Source organism: Sinocyclocheilus anshuiensis, unplaced genomic scaffold (assembly GCF_001515605.1).
Source record: "Sinocyclocheilus anshuiensis isolate Anshui unplaced genomic scaffold, SAMN03320099.WGS_v1.1 scaffold912, whole genome shotgun sequence".
NCBI classification, from domain to species: Eukaryota; Metazoa; Chordata; class Actinopteri; order Cypriniformes; family Cyprinidae; genus Sinocyclocheilus; species Sinocyclocheilus anshuiensis.
In genome coordinates this window covers 609910-632300 of record NW_015549618.1, presented here as the reverse complement: position 1 = coordinate 632300, position 22391 = coordinate 609910, and the positions used below count along the sequence as shown (strand labels likewise).

The 22391-nt window shown below is 35.7% G+C and overlaps 1 protein-coding gene across 1 annotated transcript in view; it reads right to left on the bottom strand.

Moving 5' to 3' along the window:
• Positions 1 to 1304: 1304 nt before the first annotated feature.
• The window catches only part of LOC107659334 (complement C3-like), a 36875-nt gene continuing 15788 nt past the window's right edge, over positions 1305 to 22391 (bottom strand). Inside the window, exons 8-9 of the mRNA XM_016448248.1 lie at positions 1623 to 1712; positions 1305 to 1367 (exon numbers count right to left, since the gene is read on the bottom strand). Coding sequence (XP_016303734.1) covers positions 1662 to 1712 — 51 coding nt within the window. The 3' untranslated portion in view covers positions 1305 to 1367; positions 1623 to 1661. The remainder of the gene's footprint in view (positions 1368 to 1622; positions 1713 to 22391) is intronic.

Here is a 22391-nt window from a genome sequence, read left to right as displayed (position 1 = left end):
CCTTTTTTATTAATGCATGATAAATGAGTTTAAATGTATGTAATATTGTAAACTATGCTGTATTCACCCAAATAAATTCAACTTGTTTTGTATTTTGTCAATGGGTGTTCTTGCTTAATAATAAATGTTCATCTTTTGATTATTGCTGTTGCCTATATTAATTCTGTGTGTGATTTTTAATTTCCAACCCATTTTAAGCCAGCAATATAATAATTTTTAAACAATAGATGACTTAAATAAAACAACCCAGCATGGTGGGTAAAAACGTTTAACCCAACCAGCTGGGTCAAAAAGGTTTTAGCCAGGTTTCTGTCAAACAGAGCACATCTAGGTTATGATCAGTGATCATATAATTTACAAAAAGTGCTTTCGTAGAAAGGGACCTGATATTCAATAAGCCAAGCTTTCTCATTTGTTTATCTGTATTACATCTGTTTTTTATTTGTTGAACATCAATTAAATTGTTACTCCTAAATTGGTTTGGATGTTTTTTTTTGTATTTTCTAGTTCGTGGAAAAGACACACTCTCTATAGTGTGATTATCTAGGTGAAAGAGTCTCTATGTGCTGAGAATTAACTTATTTCTGTGACATTAGGCAGCTAGCAGATGGTCGGTTTAGCCAGTCTGTCTGCTTCCTGACCTGGGCCATCTATTAAACAATAGACTTAAATTAAACAACCCAGCATGGTGGGTAAAAACGTTTAACCCAACCAGCTGGGTCAAAATAACCCAGCATGTGTTCTGTCCAATATGTACCCAGCGCTGGGTTGCCAAATAACCCAAGCTGGGTTGTTTATAACCCAGCATTTTTTAGAGTGTACTGTGCCACTCATTATCACAACCCTGCTAAAATGTAGCTCCAGTATGTGCGCTTATTGGCGCCCCCTCCTGCTGGTGGCGCCCTAGCTGACCGCCTAGCTTGCCTATGCCGAGAAACGGTACTGCAAGTGGCCAAAATGTCCGCCCAATAGAGAAAAGTTTTGCTCATGAAAAAAAAAGCAGGAAAACAAAAATTAGAGGGAATATTCTCACACACACACACACACACACACACACACTGGGCACTAGTTGCCAGCTTTTCCTTCACTAGTTCAACTTATCCATTAAAATAAAATAGTCAGCTATGACTTACCGTTTTGTATAATCTGGACGATCTTCATCTCGTACTGATCGTAGTGACACTTCTTTACACTGATCAGTTTAACCTTGTAGACTGAAGAGAAGACACCAATTAAAACAATTTATTGCCCTCAGAGACACCCCCACCCCCCCATAAATATTCACCATAATCTTCCTTTGCATGCAGCTAGTTTCCACTGCTGTTTTCCAGAAGACATATTTTCTGGTTTTCGTACACAGCAGTTACCTGTGCAGAAAAATTAAAAAGCTAAGATGTATAAAAAATGCACATACTTTATGTGTGAAAAAAGTAATATTAAAGGATTAATTCACTCATAAAATATAAAACAAATGACATGGTTTGCAAGGGATCATTTTAAAGCTTTTCAAAGGTTACTATACATAAAAATATATAGCAATACTATACATATAAATACTATGTTATAATTTGCCCATTTAACATGTTTCATGTGCAAAATGAAAGAAAGGAGTAGAGACGGACCCTGTGAGCAGAGACACACATTACTTTTGCAGATATTATTCAGCTGATTTTTATCTTCAGGAGGAGAGTAGAACCTGCTACAGCATTTATCTGAAACATCAGAGACCTTAGTTAGCATTCATCACATAAAACATCTTTAAAATTTTAAATCTTCACAGCAAAGCAAACAATTAGCAAACACCACTAATAATGCAAATCCAATAAATCATGATATTCTTACTAGGGCTGGGTTGACAATCTTGATTTCCCAATTTTAAGTCTTAAAATCAATAGGTCTTCATGATGAATCAATATTGATTCCAGTGCCAGTCCTATAAGTGAAATATGTGGTTACATAGAGCCCCATGGCCACCAGGGGGCCCCATGTCAGGGGTTCAGACAGTAATGTTTGGTAATAATATATCTAGTTTGAGCGACGAATGGAGCTCCAGCGTAGTTAATTTTAATCTTAACTTGTGCAATGTTTATTAGATAACTGAGGTAATAGTTTTCAGACACAAAGCAAATTTTGCCAGACCACGGCGTGACTGCAGCATCAGCTGACGTTCAGCTGATCGTAACTCCTCACACTACAATTAATAAGATATAAGATCATCCGTACTCACGCTTGCCATAGTCTGTCGCACAGACATGCGCTTACCCTCCTCCATCCCCAACTCCTCCTATGCAGATACATGATCACTTAACTGCTCGCCCACAGAGATATATCATCTATCCAGCTCATGTTACTCAAATTGTTCAATATTATCCACAGTACGGTGTTACTCTACTTGGTATATATAACTGTGCATATTAAAATATCTGGCAATTGCTTAGGCTTCAGGGGGGTTCAAACCTCAGTGAGGTTTGCCTGTGGATAGCTTAGAATCTGAACCCTTCAGAGCAAAGCCTGCCGCCAAATATAAAGTTCAGGACCTCTACAATATTCTGACTCGAACAGAGTGGTCCTGACTGAACTTTGATAAAGTTAGTTTGTGTCAGTCACATGTGTTAATGTTTGAGAATGAAGGGGAAGTGGAAAATGAGAAAAAGTGAGCAATGGTAAGTGATGGAATTTTAACAACATAGGCTCATTGGAAATACGTGCCTCTATATACATTTCTGCAAAACTGAAAAATCGTACATATATGTACAAATCACTGCAGTTTACAGAGTTGTGATTAATAAAGCACACATTGTCACACAATTACTTACAGAATATTATGACTTCAAAACAATTTTAAAATCCTGCGCAATTTGAACACTGATACTTTTGAACGTTGTATATGTGAATCACATATACAGCTTCATATGCATGAGTTTTCTAATTCAGTAGGTTTTGTTAACACAATCGGGTAGGTTTAGGGTTGGGTTTTGGGATATTTCCAACACGATAAAGCATTAACTTTTAGCGACACTCCCCGAATATTTGAATTCTGAACAGCCGCAATACGTACCTCAAGCTGCGTAATAAAAATGCAGCAATACGTGCCTGTACCAACATAATATAAATGTGCCACGGTCACTTATTGAACGTGTGTGTTAGCACCACTCTCTGGACATTTCACTTTGAAACTGCCGTAAAACGTGCAGTAAGGTACGTAACTGACCTATCGGTAAGCCCCTCCCCTCGAACGCAGATGAGCCAATGGCAGTCGAGTATCAGTTGCACGGGGAGCGGAACTCGGACATCTGTAGGTTTCAGCACCATAGAGAAACACTGGAAGATCCGAAGCTCGCATCGTTTTTATGGGGTTTATGCTTCAAAAATGGAAAAACGATGTGCCTGGGGTACTTGTAACACTGATTCCAGGTATCCTGAGAGGATGGGCAATGGAATTTATTTTATTCTATTTCCTAAACCCAAACAAAACGGAGCAAAATGTCCCCAAGCATTCACCCCCAATCCCAATGAAGACAAAAACGTTCATTTTCTGGTTGTCATGCTCTCATTGTTACAATTTTCATCTGCTCAAGCAGAACTTTAGTGTCATCTTGTGCTTCAGCAAGGTATCTCTGGCTAAAACTAGCTAATGTTAAAGTTGGTGAGTCCATGCTAATGTACAAACCTAAATAGCGGACTGTTCTCGCGTCTTGTACAGTGTAGGGCAAAAACACATAAACGAAGGTCTACATTTCACTGTCTCTTCATATTAAACTGGTTAAATGTAAATGAATTTAATCGTACCCTGCGATACGTGAACAGTGTTGATCTGGGATGTGTGTTCCTGTGTCTTGTGTTTTTCTCTCCATGTGCCTTCCATGACCTAGTTTCTCCCGTGTTTCCTGCCCATATTTGGTTTTCCTGTTCCTGTTCCCTTTAAGTTCCATTTGTTTCAGCTATGTCCCGTTAATCTCCTCGTTTAGTCCGAGTACTTAAGCCCTGTGTTTTCCCATGTCTAGCGTCCACTGTTAAACGTCTATCCCCGGTGCTACGTGTGTGTTCCTTGTTGTTTTGCTTTCATTAAAGACTGTTCTTCGTTGAATCTCCTACGTCTCCGCATCTCCTCGCTCCAGCACAGTAGGCACGCGTGACAGTTGAGGGCTACAGTGCTGTTGTTAACCAATTACAGACCGAAAAGGAAACAGTTCAAGGCATAAAGTTTTCAACTCTTTGAAGAACTTTAAAGTGTGCCAACCTGGCTTGCCACCTTGCCTTGGTCACGACATTTATGAAGGCATGTTGTCTTATGATGTTGCTCTTTACATCAAGTACTTTTTTAAGAAGAAGTGGTTAATTTATCCAATCTTAACCATCGAATCAGGCAGTTCAAATATAATGGCTCTGATGCTTTCACAAAACCTTCTGAGGTCAATTCTCATGGACCTAAGCTGGCAGGTCAGGTTATTCAAAATTTGAATTTTTTATGACTTCTACCTGTTATACTTCGTGATAGTGTGTTGGATCCTGCAGATGAGGTTTGGCAATTAACTCTTCAGCTAAAGGACATTGTTGAACTGATTTGGCGCTCAGAAAATTTCAGTGTCACAGGTTGCTTATTTGGATGTTCTTATCAAAAATTACTTTGGATATATTACAAAAATAACTTGTCAGTAAAGCCAGTTCTGTGATTAGTAGTTAAGTGAGTTTGGAGTAAAAACATGTTATTAAATGTCGTATTTTCACGTGCTTTCAGATGGAGCAGCATTTACTACACAGAGCCATAGTTCACTGACAAACTATGCGTTAAATCGCGTTTATAATCGCAGACGATATAATTGTACGATTATGAAATCGAAGAAATCGTTCGCGATCATGACAGCTGTTTGCGTAGATTCTCAGTGAACTACGGCTCTGTGTAGTAAATGCGGCTCCATCTGAAAGCACGTGAAAATACGACATTTAATAACATCAACAATAAGAACAACAAAGAATAACAAATAAGAACAATCCTTCTGTGAGTTGATGTGGCTTCTTAAACAGAATAATTAAGGCATGCACTATTTCATAGTATTCTAAACAGTGATAAAGGCTGTGTCGATTAGCATTGCATTATTATATACTTTATTATAATAAAAATTATAATAAGACGAACTCAGATAAACCATATATATATATATATATATATATTGTCAAAGTCGTGTGTTTGTTTATTAGTCACATTGAATCAATGAAAGCAGTTAAATCTTCTATTTATTCAGTTGCAGCGATAGGCATTTTCTGGGTTTCTTCTGCAGGGCGTAATTGGAGTTTCCACGTGAGAGCGCCCTCTGGCCTTCGGATGTAGATTTACTGCTGATCACAGAACCGTGCTTCACTGAGAGATACTCATGACAATCGCAGCTTCTGCCTAATCGGGATTTATCGCCTTTGCGATTTCATTTCGATTAATTGTGCAGCCCTACTTGGAATCTAGAAAAGCAGCCTTTCAGGAAGTAAATCTAAAACAAAAACATCATTACCTGCGACACTATCCAGGTCTGATACTCAAATTTGGTCCATTGATCAGATTATGGACAAAGAGATTTAAACTAAAATAATACAAACCAAACTGATATTTTTGCATCATAATATTTCACTGTTTGTTGTTTGCACAGCTGATATCACACCCCACATGTTGAATACAGTGGTATTACGACCCATTCAGTCCAGAAAACTTGTATCTGCTTGGAGCCAGATCAGTAAGTACATTTCATCTTATGATTTCATAATGTATAGAAATGTAAAAGTGTTCCTAAATAATCTGGTTTCATAAGTGATCAAAAAAATAAGTCATTTTTTTTACCTTTGTCTTTTTAGAACAAAGTGCTGATAGCTTGTCAAGTTCTAGAGAGAGCAGCAGTGGCACTTCATGTTCATCAACCCCATCATGTGGCAAGGCTTCCACAGTTGCTTCAGACTGGGCTGACAATTTTAAGCAGAAGTTTCCAGGAGCATTGACTCAATGTTTAGAAAGAAAGTAAAGACCAAACCCAAGATTGCGACGAGATATGGTAAGAATTGTCGTGTCTGAAATGATGAAGTTATGTGACTGTCCCAGTAAACAAATCTCTGTAGCCATTGCCAAAAAGATGGTGGCCAAATACCCTGCATCCTTGCAGGATGTTATCGAAGGTGATATAGTTGGATCAGGGTATCACTCGCTGGTCAAGCAGATTCAGAATCGCATAGAAAATGTGAAGAGACCCAATGTACCGAAAATCAGAAAACGTAGCAGAATAGAAGACTCTGACACAGAGAAGATTCGTGCTGAAAGAAAGGCAGTGGTTCAAGACACTTGCGGCTGTGTGAATTGGGATTTAAAATGAATGCCGCTCAATGAGACTAAAGAGAGCCAGCTGGATAAACAAGAAAGGATGAAGATCAAGTCTAAAACAACAAATGTTGACCCAGAAGAAGTTAGCAACCTTCTGAAAGCAACATACTACTCTCAACGGAGCAAAGTATACAACAGCTTTGTGAGAACTGGCCTTTTCTGTTTCAAGAGGTTGGTATGTGTGTACACTTCAAGCAGCTAACTGGAATGGATCTAAAGGAGATGTTCCTTAAAAGCTTGGATAAAAAGGGACAGCGGCTCCTGAACTTTCTTAAAACAGTTGGTGCAGAAAAGAAGACAAAAGTACTGCAAACTGCTGCAAAACTAGATGTTATGAGGTGTCAAACTGAGGGATGCAGTGAAGATTTGAAAGATGTGGTGCTTCTTCTGCTTGCCTACTTCGATGAAAAGGAAGAGGTGATGTTACATTATGTGGAAGAGTCTTGCCTTGTTGAAGATGTGGAGGTAGACAAGTTACCAGCATCACCCTGCATCATTGTCTGTGGTAAGTTTGAATGAATAAAATTCAGTGTCATATTTTAAAATTTAAAGGATATTTCACCCAAATATGACAATTCTGTCAATTATTCACACTTAATTTGTTCCAAACGTGTATACATTTTTTTGTTTTGCTGAACACAAAGGAAGATATTTTGAAGAATGTTGGTAACCAAACAGTTGTGAGGCAAAATTGACTTTCATAGCAATGGTGCCCCAAAACTGTTTGGTTACAAACATTCTTCAAAATATCTTCCTTTGTGTTCAGCAGAACAAAGAAATGTATACAGGTTTGGAATTACTTGAGGGTGAGTAAATGAATGAATGAATTATGCATTTATGTAGCGCTTTATTGTGTATTGCTGTACACCCAAAGCGCTTTACAATCATGTCTCTCCTCAACCACCACCAGTGTGCAGCATCCACCTGGATGATGCGACGGCAGCCACAGGACAAAGGTGCCAGTGCGCTCACCACACACCAGCTACAGGTGGAGAGGAGAGAGAGTCATAGAGCCAATCAATGTTAACAGAATTTTCATTATTGTGTGAACTATACCTTAGTTACTAAGTTAAAGGGCTAGTTCACCCAAAAATGAAAATTCTGTCAATTATTCACCCTCATGTCGTTCCAAACCTGTAAGACCTTCGTTCATCTTTGGAACACAACTTAAGATATTTTTGATGAAATCCGAGAGCTTTCTGACCCTCCATTGACAGCAAGGGTCCTACCACATTCAGTGTCCAGAAAGGTACAAAGAACATCGACAAAATAGTCCATGTTACATCAGTGGTTCAACCATAATTTTATGAAGCTACGAGAGTACTTTTTATACGCAGAAAAACTAAAATAACAACTTTATTCAACAATTATTCTCCTTCACGTCACCCTAGCACCATTACGGAGAGTACCACAACGCATGCGTGTTCTACGTCAGCAGCACCACACGCATGCGTCATGATACTCTCTCTGTAATGGCACTAGGGTGATGCTGCGGAGAAGAATTTTTGAATAAAGTCGTTATTTTTGTTTTCTTTGTGCACAAAAAGTATTCCCTTACCTTCACAATATTGTCTGATTTTGCTAAATTGTGTACGTGAAAATATTACCTATAAAGCCACAGAAGAACTGTTGTGCGCCTCCTAATAAAACACAAAAGGTGTTGGACTTGAAGCAGCACTGCAGACCATTCTCTGTGTGATATCAAAGTACAGCGAGAGTGATTAGACAGCATTTTATTAATTTTTGTTTTGATGTCAAATAAGTCTTGCCGTTTTGCTTTTTTGTTAAAACAGTGTTGCTTTTGTAAAGTTATACAGCTACAGTTGTGTTGCTGTGTTTTAAAGCAGGTTTGATTTTTTATTTTCTTCCTTATCAGTCTGTATTTACAGCAATTTCACTGTCCACTCCGTTCAAATGTGGATGAATGGCTACACATAGATGTGTCCAGAGCTGTGTGAGATCACTACCATCCTGCTTTTGTGGGGGTGGGTAGGGGTGTTAAATAATGTTTTTTTTTTCCCATAGGTTTTTAACATTCTAAAAGCTCTTTATTCCAAAGATACTACAAGCTAGTCAGTGTATTCAGTAAGTGTAATGTATTGTAAGTTGCTTCAGAGGTATTGCAAGTATTACATAAAACAATAATAAAACAGTGCATTGACATAAAAAAGGAAATGTACTTTTGGTACTTAAGTACTTTTAAAAGCAAGTACTTCTGTACTTTTACTTAAGTAAAAATCTTTCTTTACTACTTTTACTTGTAATGGAGTAATATTTGACCAGCAGTATCTGTACTTTCACTCAAGTAATGGAGTTGTGTACTTTGTCCGCCTCTGACGAGGTCCTTACTACGTTTCTGTGCCTTGACCGTGGTAGTACCCTTGCTGTCTGTGCAGGGTCAGAAAGCTCTTGGATTTCATCAAAAATATCTTAATTTGTGTTCCGAAGATGAACAAAGGTCTTACAGGTTTGGAACGACATGAAGGTGTGTAATTAATGACAATTTTCATTTTTAGGTGAACTATCTCTTTAAGTTATTTAGGAAAGTTACTGTTACAGTTCATTCACAGTTACATTGTCAGAATGGCTTGCTGTGAATGTCAGCAGAGAGATTAAAGCTCCAAAATATATTAAGACCAAAGGCATTTAATTGTTTATTTTTGTCTGTAGGCTCTTCCTGCTACACATCAAAACTATTCATGCTGAGCATCGACCAAAAGATTACAACTCAGCACATTTCTACATTCATCGCAGCAGTGTGCATGATGTTTGGCAGTTACTACTGTTTTAACATCCATTACCCTTTGGAACTGGGTTCTACTCTGGAGTTCATGCAAAGGTAGGCATTAAACCATTTCTTTTACAAGAAATTGTGATAGCACTTTACCGTAAGGTCTCATTTGTTAACATTAGGTAATGTATTCACTAAAATGAACTAACAATGGGAATTACATTTGTAACAGTTTAATCTTTGTTTTTGTTAGAAAAATATAGTCGTTCATTGTTTGTTCATGTTAGTTCACAGTGCAGTAACTAATGTTCAAAGTAACTAAGATGATTAAATTCTGCAGAAGTATTGTTCAATCTTAGTTCATGTTAAGGGTTAGTTCATCCCAAAATTCTGTCATTAAAGGATTAGTTAACCTCCAGAATAAAAATGTTGTGATAGTTTACTCATCCCCATGTCATCTAAGATGTTCATGTCTTTCTTTCTTCTGTTGCAAAGAAATTAAGGTTTTTGAGGAAAACATTCCAGGAGTTTTCTCTATATAATGGACTTCAATGGGGACCAACGGGTTGAAGGTCCAAATTGCAGTTTCAGTGCAGCTTCAAAGGGCTCTACACGATCCCAGCCGAGGAATAATGGTCTTATCTAGAGGAACGATTGGTCATTTACTAAAAAAAATAAAAATTTATAAACTTTTTAACCACAAATACTCATCTTGTATTAGCTCTGAGATGCGCGTCACACATTACGTAATCACAATGGAAAGGTCACACACACTATTTAATTAATTAAATAGGGTTGGGCGAAAAACTTCATCTCATTTTATCCAACTTCAAAATCGTCTGACATTGTTGTTTTACCATTTTGTAAAGGGCACATTCTTTGCACGTTCGCTTTGTAAACACTGAGTCAGTACTTCCGCTTACATCACGCGTGACCTTTCCAATGTGATTACGTAATGAGTGAGGTCGGGTTGGTGCAAGACGAGCATTTGTGGTTAAAAAGTGTATACATTTTTATTTTTTTAAGAAAATGTCTGATCATTTCACTAGATAAGACCCTTATTCCTCGGCTGGGATCATGTAGAGCCATTTGATGCGGTTGAAACTGCAGTTTGGACCTTCAACCTGTTGGGTCCCATTGAAGTCCACTATATGGAGAAAAATCCTGGAATTTTTTCCTCAAAAAACCTTAATTTCTTTTCGACTGAAGAAAGAAAGACATGAACATCTTGGATGACATGGGGGTGAGAAAATTATAAGTAAATTTTTATTCTGGAAATGAACTACTCCTTTAATTACTCAACCTCATGTCGTTACAAACCAGTAAGACTTTTGCTCATCTTCGGAACACAAGTGAAGATCTTTTAAATGAAATCTTAGAGATTTCTGTCCCTCCATTGACAGCCTATGCAACCAGCACTTTCAAGGTCCGGAAAGGTAGTAAAGACATCATTAAAGTAAACCATGTGACTCCAGTGGATTAACCTCAATTTATGAAGTGTCATGATTGCTTTATTTGCGCAAAAGAGCATAATTTACTACTCTTCATTCTTGGTGAACTAACCCTTTCACTGAAGTAGTTAACTAATGTTAACAAATGATATTAAGGTATCTTTCTCTTCTGATGAAGAAAGACGTTTTAGTACATCTTGAATGGAGTAAATTCAATTTCTACATTTAAGTTTTCCTACAGGAATATTTGTTTTGCATCTGAAATGCTTTCCAAGCATTTGGTTCACGATCAGTGTTGGGCAAGTTACTTCCAACATGTAATACATTATATATTACTAGTTACTGGCTTTTGATAGTAATTATTTACATTACAATATTACTGTCTCTGAATTGTAATGTGCTACACTACTTTTGAGTTACTTTCACCAAAATATCCACAGAAGTATTATAAAATGTCAAAATGTAGTTTATTGCTGCTCATTCTACATCCAGTGGAGGGTAATGTGGTAGGTCTAGCCTATATAGCATAAAATGATAAAATCACATTTAGATACGGTAGGTATGTAGGTCTACATTAATGTTACGTTGTAGTTTAGGTTAAACACAGATAAGCACAAACCACATTATTACATTCATAAATAACACTGGTAAATAAAGCGAAATGTTATAATGTACAAATAATAAATACAATACCTAGCCTATAGGCTATTTTGAACGGTTTCAGAAGAAAAGAAGAATGAAAAATATAACAAGCCAAAACGAATTAGGCTAATTCAATGCGAAAATGAAAGCAAATGGCGTTCTCGCACAGCATACCTCTTGCATTCGGCATTAACCCAATTAAATGTGTCCACATTTGCGATGTATTTGAATGCTAAACTATTATTTATTATGTAAACCAAGCTTACTTAACGCGCTTAAAAAACATCCTCGTCACATGAGCAAATGTGTGTTTGGCCCGAGCTCAGGCTGAATGGCACCGATTGTAGCTACTACGAAGTACGCACTATTTAAATTAACCAGTGTATCTATGTTTGGTTGACTGTATTTTATTCTGATAATGAACAGGCTGCAACGTTTGCAATGCTGTACGTGTGTGCGTGAGGCGCCGGCGCGATCGAACAGCGGAAACAAACAACAAAAAAATACTCCATAATTTTTGGTCATACAGATCATTCGAAACTGCAATGTGTTTACTTTTATTTGTCATCTCGGTTTCCTTTCCGTGGACTTTCGTAGAGCGCCGCGCCACACAAATAGCCTATGAACCAAACTCAGCAGCATATCTCTCAGTCTTTTCCTTTCGTTTGGTTAATCTGTTAATTAGGCCATTTAAGTCAAATATTTCGCATATTCATTATTTTTATAGACTATGATTTAATAAAAACAGATTTTGTTAATTTTAGTTAAACTTATTTGTGTTGCTTGTCTGCGCTCGTCCACCGCCTTTTTTCTCTTCTCCGACCCCGCAGCTCTCTCCGATAACTCGTGCTATTTCTCCATGTTGAGAGTTTGGTGTCACACATATTGCACCTGACTATGCATTCTTATCCTTTTCTCCAATGAACTGAAAATAACAGGAGTGTGTCCATCTCACAAATGTAGAATCCGTCTCTGCAGTCATCTCAACCATCTAATTCCAGCAACAGAAGATAGACAAACTAGTTTACCCGCGAAATTATTTCTCTGGTGCTGTTTTGCGGTGTTAATAAATTCACCACTTAATTTTGAGTTAAAATATGTTGTTGTAACTTGCGTTACTGAGATTGTAACGAGTAATAACCCTGGTCCAAATTGCAGTTTCAGTGCAGCTTCAAAGGGCTCTACACGATCCCAGCCGAGGAATAATGGTCTTATCTAGAGGAACGATTGGTCATTTACTAAAAAAAATAAAAATTTATAAACTTTTTAACCACAAATACTCATCTTGTATTAGCTCTGAGATGCGCGTCACACATTACGTAATCACAATGGAAAGGTCACACACACTATTTAATTAATTAAATAGGGTTGGGCGAAAAACTTCATCTCATTTTATCCAACTTCAAAATCGTCTGACTTTTACCATTTACCATTTTGTAAAGGGCACATTCTTTGCACGTTCGCTTTGTAAACACTGAGTCAGTACTACATCACGCGACTTAAGTAATGCGTGAAGTCGAGCTAGTGCAAGACGATTTGATTTGTGGTTAAAAACTATATACATTTTTTAAGAAAATGGCTGATCGTTTCTCTAGATAAGACCCTTATTCCTCGGCTGGGATCATGTAGAGCCATTTGATGCGGTTGAAACTGCAGTTTGGACCTTCAACCTGTTGGGTCCCATTGAAGTCCACTATATGGAGAAAAATCCTGGAATTTTTTCCTCAAAAAACCTTAATTTCTTTTCGACTGAAGAAAGAAAGACATGAACATCTTGGATGACATGGGGGTGAGAAAATTATAAGTAAATTTTTATTCTGGAAATGAACTACTCCTTTAATTACTCAACCTCATGTCGTTACAAACCAGTAAGACTTTTGCTCATCTTCGGAACACAAGTGAAGATCTTTTAAATGAAATCTTAGAGATTTCTGTCCCTCCATTGACAGCCTATGCAACCAGCACTTTCAAGGTCCGGAAAGGTAGTAAAGACATCATTAAAGTAAACCATGTGACTCCAGTGGATTAACCTCAATTTATGAAGTGTCATGATTGCTTTATTTGCGCAAAAGAGCATAATTTACTACTCTTCATTCTTGGTGAACTAACCCTTTCACTGAAGTAGTTAACTAATGTTAACAAATGATATTAAGGTATCTTTCTCTTCTGATGAAGAAAGACGTTTTAGTACATCTTGAATGGAGTAAATTCAATTTCTACATTTAAGTTTTCCTACAGGAATATTTGTTTTGCATCTGAAATGCTTTCCAAGCATTTGGTTCACGATCAGTGTTGGGCAAGTTACTTCCAACATGTAATACATTATATATTACTAGTTACTGGCTTTTGATAGTAATTATTTACATTACAATATTACTGTCTCTGAATTGTAATGTGCTACACTACTTTTGAGTTACTTTCACCAAAATATCCACAGAAGTATTATAAAATGTCAAAATGTAGTTTATTGCTGCTCATTCTACATCCAGTGGAGGGTAATGTGGTAGGTCTAGCCTATATAGCATAAAATGATAAAATCACATTTAGATACGGTAGGTATGTAGGTCTAAATGTCAAAATGTAGTTTATTGCTGCTCATTCTACATCCAGTGGAGGGTAATGTGGTAGGTCTATATAGCATAAAATTATAAAATCATATTTAGGTCTACATTAATGTTACGTTGTAGTTTAGGTTAAACACAGATAAGCACAAACCACATTATTACATTCATAAATAACACTGGTAAATAAAGCGAAATGTTATAATGTACAAATAATAAATACAATACCTAGCCTATAGGCTATTTTGAACGGTTTCAGAAGAAAAGAAGAATGAAAAATATAACAAGCCAAAACGAATTAGGCTAATTCAATGCGAAAATGAAAGCAAATGGCGTTCTCGCACAGCATACCTCTTGCATTCGGCATTAACCCAATTAAATGTGTCCACATTTGCGATGTATTTGAATGCTAAACTATTATTTATTATGTAAATACTCTATTATTTTTGGTCATACAGATCATTCGAAACTGCAATGTGTTTACTTTTATTTCTGTCATCTCGGTTTCTTTTCCGTGGACTTTCGTAGAGCGCCGCGCCACACAAATAGCCTATGAACCAAACTCAGCAGCATAGCTCTCAGTCTTTTCCTTTTGTTTTGTTAATCTGTTGATTAGGATATTTAAGTCAAATATTTCGCACATTCATTCATTTTATATACAGACTATGATTTAATAAAAACAGATTTTGTTATTTTTAGTTAAATTAAATTTTTGTTGCTTATCTGCACTCGTCCACCGTCTTTTTTCTCTTCTCCGACCCCGCAGCTCTCTCCGATAGATTAGTTTAGTGGCACCAGTCCATTCCAGGTTATACTCGTGCTATTTCTCCATGTTGAGAGTTTGGTGTCGCACATATTGCTAAGCATTCTTATCCTTTTCTCCGATTAACTGAAAATAACAGGAGTGTGTCCATCTCACAAATGTAGAATCCGTCTATGCAGTCATCTCAACCATCTAATTCCAGCAACAGGAAATAGACAAACCATTTTACCCGCGGAATTTTTCTCTGGTGCTGTTTTGAGGTGTTGGTAAATTCACCACTTAATTTTGAATTAAAATATGTTGTTGTAACTTGCGTTACTGAGATTGTAACGAGTAATAATATTACCCAAATTTTATTAGTTATGCATTATATTACTGCGTTACAGCAAAAAGTAATATACTACTGTAATATTATTACTTTTGTAATGCGTTACTCCCAACACTGTTCACGATTAATCCATTCTGTTAATAGAATGTTGTGCTTTCTTGTTCAGGTTATTGAATGTGTTGCTTTCTGGTAAAGATTGTAATCATTCAAAATGTTTGTTCTGCAAGTTGAAGCCAACATGAAATACATTGTTTTACTGCTGTTTAAAGGAGAAGAATATGGTTGTCCAAAGTATGTATTTACTATGTTTGTGGTATTAAAATATAAAAAGTGTATTTGCTTTTCATACCAGTTTTTAAGCGTAAATTTTACAGTTCACTTTTAAGTATGCCGTAAACAGAAGAACATTTCGACCGTATTTTTTACGGTAGATTTCCGTCAACCACAGCTGCCATTTTTTACAGTAAATTTTACGGGAATTTTTTATCTGCTTATCTCTCAGCATGACAAAACATCTGTTTTCCGTCTTTTAGTCTATCTGTTTGTATTTGTTTTTTTAATAGACTGCATTGCCTTCAAAACTTTCACACTTTAATCTGTAAGACTACTTTATTTACACTTTAAACTACTTCAAACTTTCAAAATTCAAATTTTGATAATAAGCAAAGTCTTAGCCCTCAGATCAGTTTTATCAAAAATATCAAACAATAAATGTAGTTTGACACTATTTAATATGGTGTGTATATCAGATATTTGCATACGTTTGTATTTTGACCCCTAGTGACAGTCAAAATGAAGTTTCAAATTGGTCGTGAAACAACCTGTTTTTTCACCATGTAAAAAAGAGTAATGAATGTAGGAATATATCCACACAAAGCAACCACAAATACATTTGAAGTAAAAACAGTAGGTTTTCCAAAGCTAATCAATGTTAAAAGGATAGTTCACCCAAAAAATGAAATTTCTGTCATCATTTACTACTGTTGGTAACCAATCAGCTTATGCGATTGACTTTCATAGTATAGACTTTCAGTTATTTGCTTCATTTGCTTGTAAAAAATCTGCTTTGCTTGCCAGCAATGGATTTGTCTGGCATGTTTAAGAGAAGTCGGACTGAAAGCGCACTCTGCAGTGACCAAGCCTCTCATCAGCAGAGAGAGTCAAAAGGCTAAGCTCTCCTTTGCTGAGGAGCATGTTGTGTGGAGAGAGGAGAACTGCTCCAAAGATCACTTTATGAACAACATTTGTTCAGCGTCAAACTGGGGAAAGACTGAAGCCCAAGTGCGTAAAGAAGTCACCCTTGTGAAAAAGAAGTGTGCTTAATTGCATTAAAAGTGTACTTTTTTTGTACTTAAAATCTTAAAAGTATACTTTTTAAAAAGTGCACTTGCAGATAATATAATATAATTTAAAGTAAAGGCCACTTAAGTGTACTTAAAGAAAGTACACTTTAATGACAATAGGTCTTAACATACTTAAGTGCACTTTTTAAAAATGCACTTTATAATAATGTCTAATTAAGTATTACTTAAACATACATTTTACATAATTATGATTTTAGTGTGCTTTAAATAAGTCCACTTATTTTGATATATTTATAAATATACTAAAGCACATGTAAAATAATTGATTTTAATTTCAACTTAAGTGTGTTCTCCAAAATTACATTTGTTAATGTATTTTAAATGTATGTAGTCTATAATATATACTTTGTGCATTAATGCAATTGAAATGTATTTTTCTTCTAAACTTCAATACACTTTCTTATACAGTATACTCCAATAAAACTTATTGTTTTATTGGAGAAGTGTTTAATGAATTGTTGCCCAAGTCAGCTCACCCTGATCACACATTACAAGCTAAAAGTGCCATTAAGTCACTATCCCTATGGATTTTAACTGCTTTGAATCTTTTCCATTTGCAAGTAATATATTCCCACCTGTGCATTTACAGATCCCCTTCTAATCATCATATATTTTACAGGTAACAAACCAAAGGAAGTGGACAGTAGCTTTGCTGTGCCAGCCATAATAAATACAGGAACATCCTTCATGAAGATGTGCGAGAGAAGCTTGCAAGGCAAGATGAGAAAAAAAAATTGAAGGTACCTTTCTTAATTTTCATGGATTTTGGGATATTTATCTATATTTTTGTAATTGATAAAGTTATGTTTTATTCCCTGTAAAGTAGGAATAAAACATTTTGTAAAAATGTTATCTATTTTTAAAGCCCAGTGTCAATGAAGATGGTGTGGTCAGGAATTCTGGTGTTTGTAGGAAATCTGACATCTCCCAGCATTCTACTACGATGTTGCCCTGATGACTGAGGTAATTTACCTCTTAGGTGATGCTGATGTGGTCAAAAGTTTACATACACCTTGCAGAATAAACTGCTTCATCAGAGCAGAAATTGCTATCTTTTACAAAATGCTTAAATTTTTCCTTAAAAAGTTTTGCTTAAAATCTTACTGCTTAAATTATTAACATTTTGCAGATACTGCAAGGTGTATATGAACTTTGGACTGCAACTGTGTCTATTGCTTTCACTGAACTGAACCATTTATAATGACTGGATATGTTTTATAACAATTGTTGTTCTTCTGTTTGTTTGTTTTTTCTTTCTTTCTTTCCTCAATTTTTTTCTGACTTTCCTGCCTCTTTGGAACATTTCTGTTCACACATACTGTGGAGAGATGGTGTGCAGCTTCATGACATTTGAAGTTTACTGCCGATGGAGAGCTTCTGGGACATTGACAGACAGCACTTACCAGCAAGTTCATTTGGAGTTCTTTTTTTTTTTTATTATTAATAAATTAATTTATTTAGTCAAACTTGCATTCACTAATGCTGGAGTAAGATTTTAGAAGAAACCTTTCGGTCCTGTTTAATGTTGGTGCTAGTAAAGTTTTGAGAATTTATGGCCTGGTTTCACAGACAGGGTTTAGACTAAATCAGGATTAGGCCATAGTTCAGTTAGGACATTTAAATTTTCATTAACATGCCTTAAAAAAACATTACTGGTGTGCATCTTGAGACAAAACAAAGGCACTGATATTTTTAAAGATCAATCAGTGCAATTTTCTTTCAGTTGAAACAGCTCAGAATTACATTTTAGTCCGGGGGTACAAGTAACACAGTTTGGTAGGGTCTCATTTGTTGTACATGGAATGATAATTTTCTTGAATGTTTTTTGTATTAAGTGTGTGTGTGTTTGTGTGTTAGTAATCCTATATGTCATGGGGATCAAATGACTCCACAAGGATAGCAATACCAGTAAATTTTGACCATGTGGACATTTTTAGGTCCCCAATGAATACAGAATTATGTTTTCTATGATGGCGAGATTAGGTACTTTTGTATGCAAGTATATAAGTGATTTTGCATTGTTCTCCAGACTCCAATAAGTGAGTTAAAGTCTTGTAACTGTGTATAGTGTTGGGTTTTTCTTGTGCATCAGCAAAAAGCGTTTTTGTGTATGTGTTTTAGAGATTGTTTTGTCAATAAATATAGAGGGTTTTCAATTTTGTGTTTGTGTTGATTGTAACTAGGTAATTAATAGATTTTTTTTTAATATACTAAATGTCAACTTCATGCCAGAGATATATGATATGACATTGAAGTATATTTTAATTCACATTAATTGATTATTCAGAAGTACATATTTACCATATTTCAAAGTACAAATAAAATATACTAAAGTCCCACTTAAGTGGTTCAAAAATATCACTCAAAAGTTCAACTAACTGCAATTAATGTAATTTTAAACTGTAATATATTTGAAATCAAGTACAAATAATATGCATTTAGGTGGTTCGAAAACATTACATTTAAATTCACATTTAAGTGTATTGTTAACTGCCCATAGGAAAAATGTATTCCTCAGTGGTTGCTTTTCCTAAACTCAGGAGATTTAGATGAGATTCTCGTATATCTCTCATTTTAGTATCAACAGCATTTCAGATGTTTCTCCTAAAACTAGGGTGACCATACGTCCTCTGTTCCCCAGACATGTCCTCTTTTTGGACCTACAAAAATGCGTCCGGCCGGGATTTCTTAATTGCCCAAAATGTCCGGGATTCGGCTATTTTCTTAATCCCGCTCCCGCTGAATTTCTGACCATTGCCGCCTGCTCCCGCAACGTGTTTCGCTCCGGCGTTTTTCGTGTCCACTCCTTTAAACCATCTAATAATGTATATAATTTTGGCGCATCAGGGAGCCGCTCTCAGAATGCGGTGTATTTAAATATTTTTGAATGAACATTTGCACTGTTTACTTATTCTTGACCTGTGATCAGTCAAATCTGACTTCTGCAGCTCTTGTTGGATGCAGGGTTGCCAAGTCCGCGTTTTTTCCAAGGATTGAAATATTGCATAAATTACATTTGACTGAAAAGATTGTATTGAAACATTTTGCATTCTACCTATGATAAAACTTTCATGGACTTCTACATTAACTGTTTGGTTTGTGATTGGCTAAACCGCCTCTAGTGCGCGTCTAAGCGTCCCGCCCCTCACCTCAGCGGCATGTGCACCGGTTGTATTGGGAACAATGGCATCGTCTATATTGCTTATCAGTTTGAGCCCGATTGAGCCATGAAGATATTAGTGAAGAGGATCGCGCAGAACCTGTGCAAGCACGGCTTTTAATGGTAGGCCTATGTCTTTTTTTTGTTGTTGTCTCATACTTTTAGATAAGCTGTTATTTGTAAATGCTTTTATTCTGATTAAAGGTTTAATACAGTTCAGCAACCGCACGCGCGTCCATGTATAACGCTTCTCATAGCTATAGTATGTGAAAATAAGTGTATTCACTGAGCTGATGATCTGAATGAGAGAGAGATGCAGATTGAACTTTCAGCTTCGTAACTTTGCAGATATTGTTTATGATCAAACAGCAACATTACACACTAACTAACATTAAAAAAGTGAAATCGCAATCAACCACCCCTTTAAAAATTTGACCCTCTAACATTTGCACTCTCTATTCCTATTTCTATTCTAACTACTTGTTTTATTTATAAAGAAAAAAGAGCCTCTAACACTAGCATTCTCTATTCTTTCTACTTATTTTCTTTGTATTTATTCTGTTTTGCTTACATCTATACACCTTTCACCTTTTAAGACAAAAAAAATAAAAAGATGGATTCAATATTTTTTAATTAAAATGCACAACAACAATAAAACAGTAAGATTCAATGACAAACTAGCTTACAAAACGTTATTAACAAAAACGAATAAGATGAGGCATGGCATAGGCGTACACGCTGTATTAGGCTATATAATATTATAAATAATGACCTTCTAACACTAGCATTATCTATTCTCTTTCTGTTCTCCCTACTGTCCTCTTTTTGGAAAACTAAAATATGGTCACCCTACCTAAAACTCCTTAGGAGAAATGGAAGTAGACACAAATGAGACATGGGAAATATTTGAGAAGGAAAAAAAGTCAGAATGTGGTGGAAGAAACCGAATATCTCTTTATTGTCTTGCTGCAATCTCTATCAAGACTCCATTAAGATTCAATGACAAACTAGCTTACAAAACGTTATTAACAAAAACGAATAAGATGAGGCATGGCATAGGCGTACACGCTGTATTAGGCTATATAATATTATAAATAATGACCTTCTAACACTAGCATTATCTATTCTCTTTCTGTTCTATTGACTTGTTTTATTTTTATTTAAAAATGACCCTCTAGCACTAGCATTCCCTATTCTATTTCTATTCTTTCTACTTGTTTTCTTTTTATTTATTATAAAAACAAAATAAGTAAACAAAGAAACAAAAAAAAAAAACTTGCTTCATATACTGTTAAGCGAAGCCCCGCCCAGCTCTTTCTAACCTCAGGAGAAGTAGTGGTGATTCTCATGTATTTCTCATTTTAGTCTCAACAGTGTCTCAGAATTTTGCATAACGCCGCCCAAATGTGCACGCAAAGAAAGAAAGCGTGGTTTCAGGAACCGCAGTAGTGTTGTGGCAGCCATGTCAGGGAGACGCTGTGTATTTCAGTGCGAAAGCAAAAGCATTTTATTTGGCCTTCCGGCTTTAAGATGTCTTCAGTTTTATTTTAGGAGAAACGTTAAACTTTCGTTAATATTGTAAATACTAAAACTATCATTTAAATAGCATTAAACATTTCAGAATATCAAGGGTTACTAGTTCAATGTTTAAATTTATCTTCAGTGTCCAGCATTGTATACACCACATTTTCCAAACACACTAGACTTACAAGTGCAAGATGTTTAGTATAAGACCAATACCTTTTTTTAAACAAATGTAACACTAGTGTACCAGTGTTTTTTTTGTTGTTGCTTTGTTTAGTATTAAAATTTTGTCTTGTACAGCCCATTTCTGCATGTATGTAATATCACTGTGCAATAAAACACCATGTACATAAAACAACTTCAAATATGACAATGCATGTATTGTCTTTGATTGAAATGGTGTAGATAAATGACTTTTTTTTTTTCCTATGGGTGATATATTTTAGTTAACATTAATTGCTTGTCAGTACATTAGTAGTACACTTTAACCATATTTTAAAGACACTAGAAGCAATTATGAACATATAATTGTACATATAAAGATCCCACTTAAGTGGTTTAAAAAAATCACTCAAAAGTTAAACTTATTGCATTTAATATAACTTTAAAATGTGATACATTTTAAATTAATTACAAATACTTAATACAATGTACTTAAGCGGCAAGAATACTAAATTTAATTTGCACTTACGTGTGTTCTTTTAAAGTGCCCCTATTATGCCTTTTCGAATATTACCTTTCATGCAGTGTGTCATGTAACATAAACTATCTGCAAAGTTGTGAAGCCGACAATGCATGATAAATAAAGTTATTGTCTATCAAAAAAAAAAAGAGTCGGCTCGCAATCGCCTAAATGAGTCTTCAGGAATTCGAATCTTATTCTGTTACAGCTCTACATCACGAAGTAACACATTTGCATAATGTCTGCCCACGTTCTACGTCACCAACTTGCCCGCCTCAATGGGCCTCTACACTTACTACTAATTTCTGACAGCTGTAACCCTCCAGAATTTTAGTTGTAATCTTCTTTCATGCTACAGTGGTTACTGTTGTCTAATTGTGATCACTGTGTTTTCCACAAAATAAAGTTTTTTTTTTTTTGTTTGTTTTTTTTATTCTCTGGCTATTTTGTTAACCATGTTAGTAGAACAGTGGTATACCTACAGCTAATATTCCTTCAAATTTTGAGCGATGAAGATTATGGCAATGTTTCAGAAAAAATCAAGCATTTTTCATTTTTTTCTCAATTTTTTATCTCCACTGTGTGTGTGTGTGTATGTATGTATATATACAGTGGGTACGGAAAGTATTCAGACCCCCTTAAATTTTTCACTCTTTGTTATATTGCAGCCATTTGCTAAAATCATTTAAGTTAATTTTTTTTCCTCATTAATGTACACACAGCACCCCATACTGACAGAAAAACACAGGATCGTTGACATTTTTGCAGATTTATTAAAAAAGAAAAACTGAAATATCACATGGTCCTAAGTATTCAGACCCTTTGCT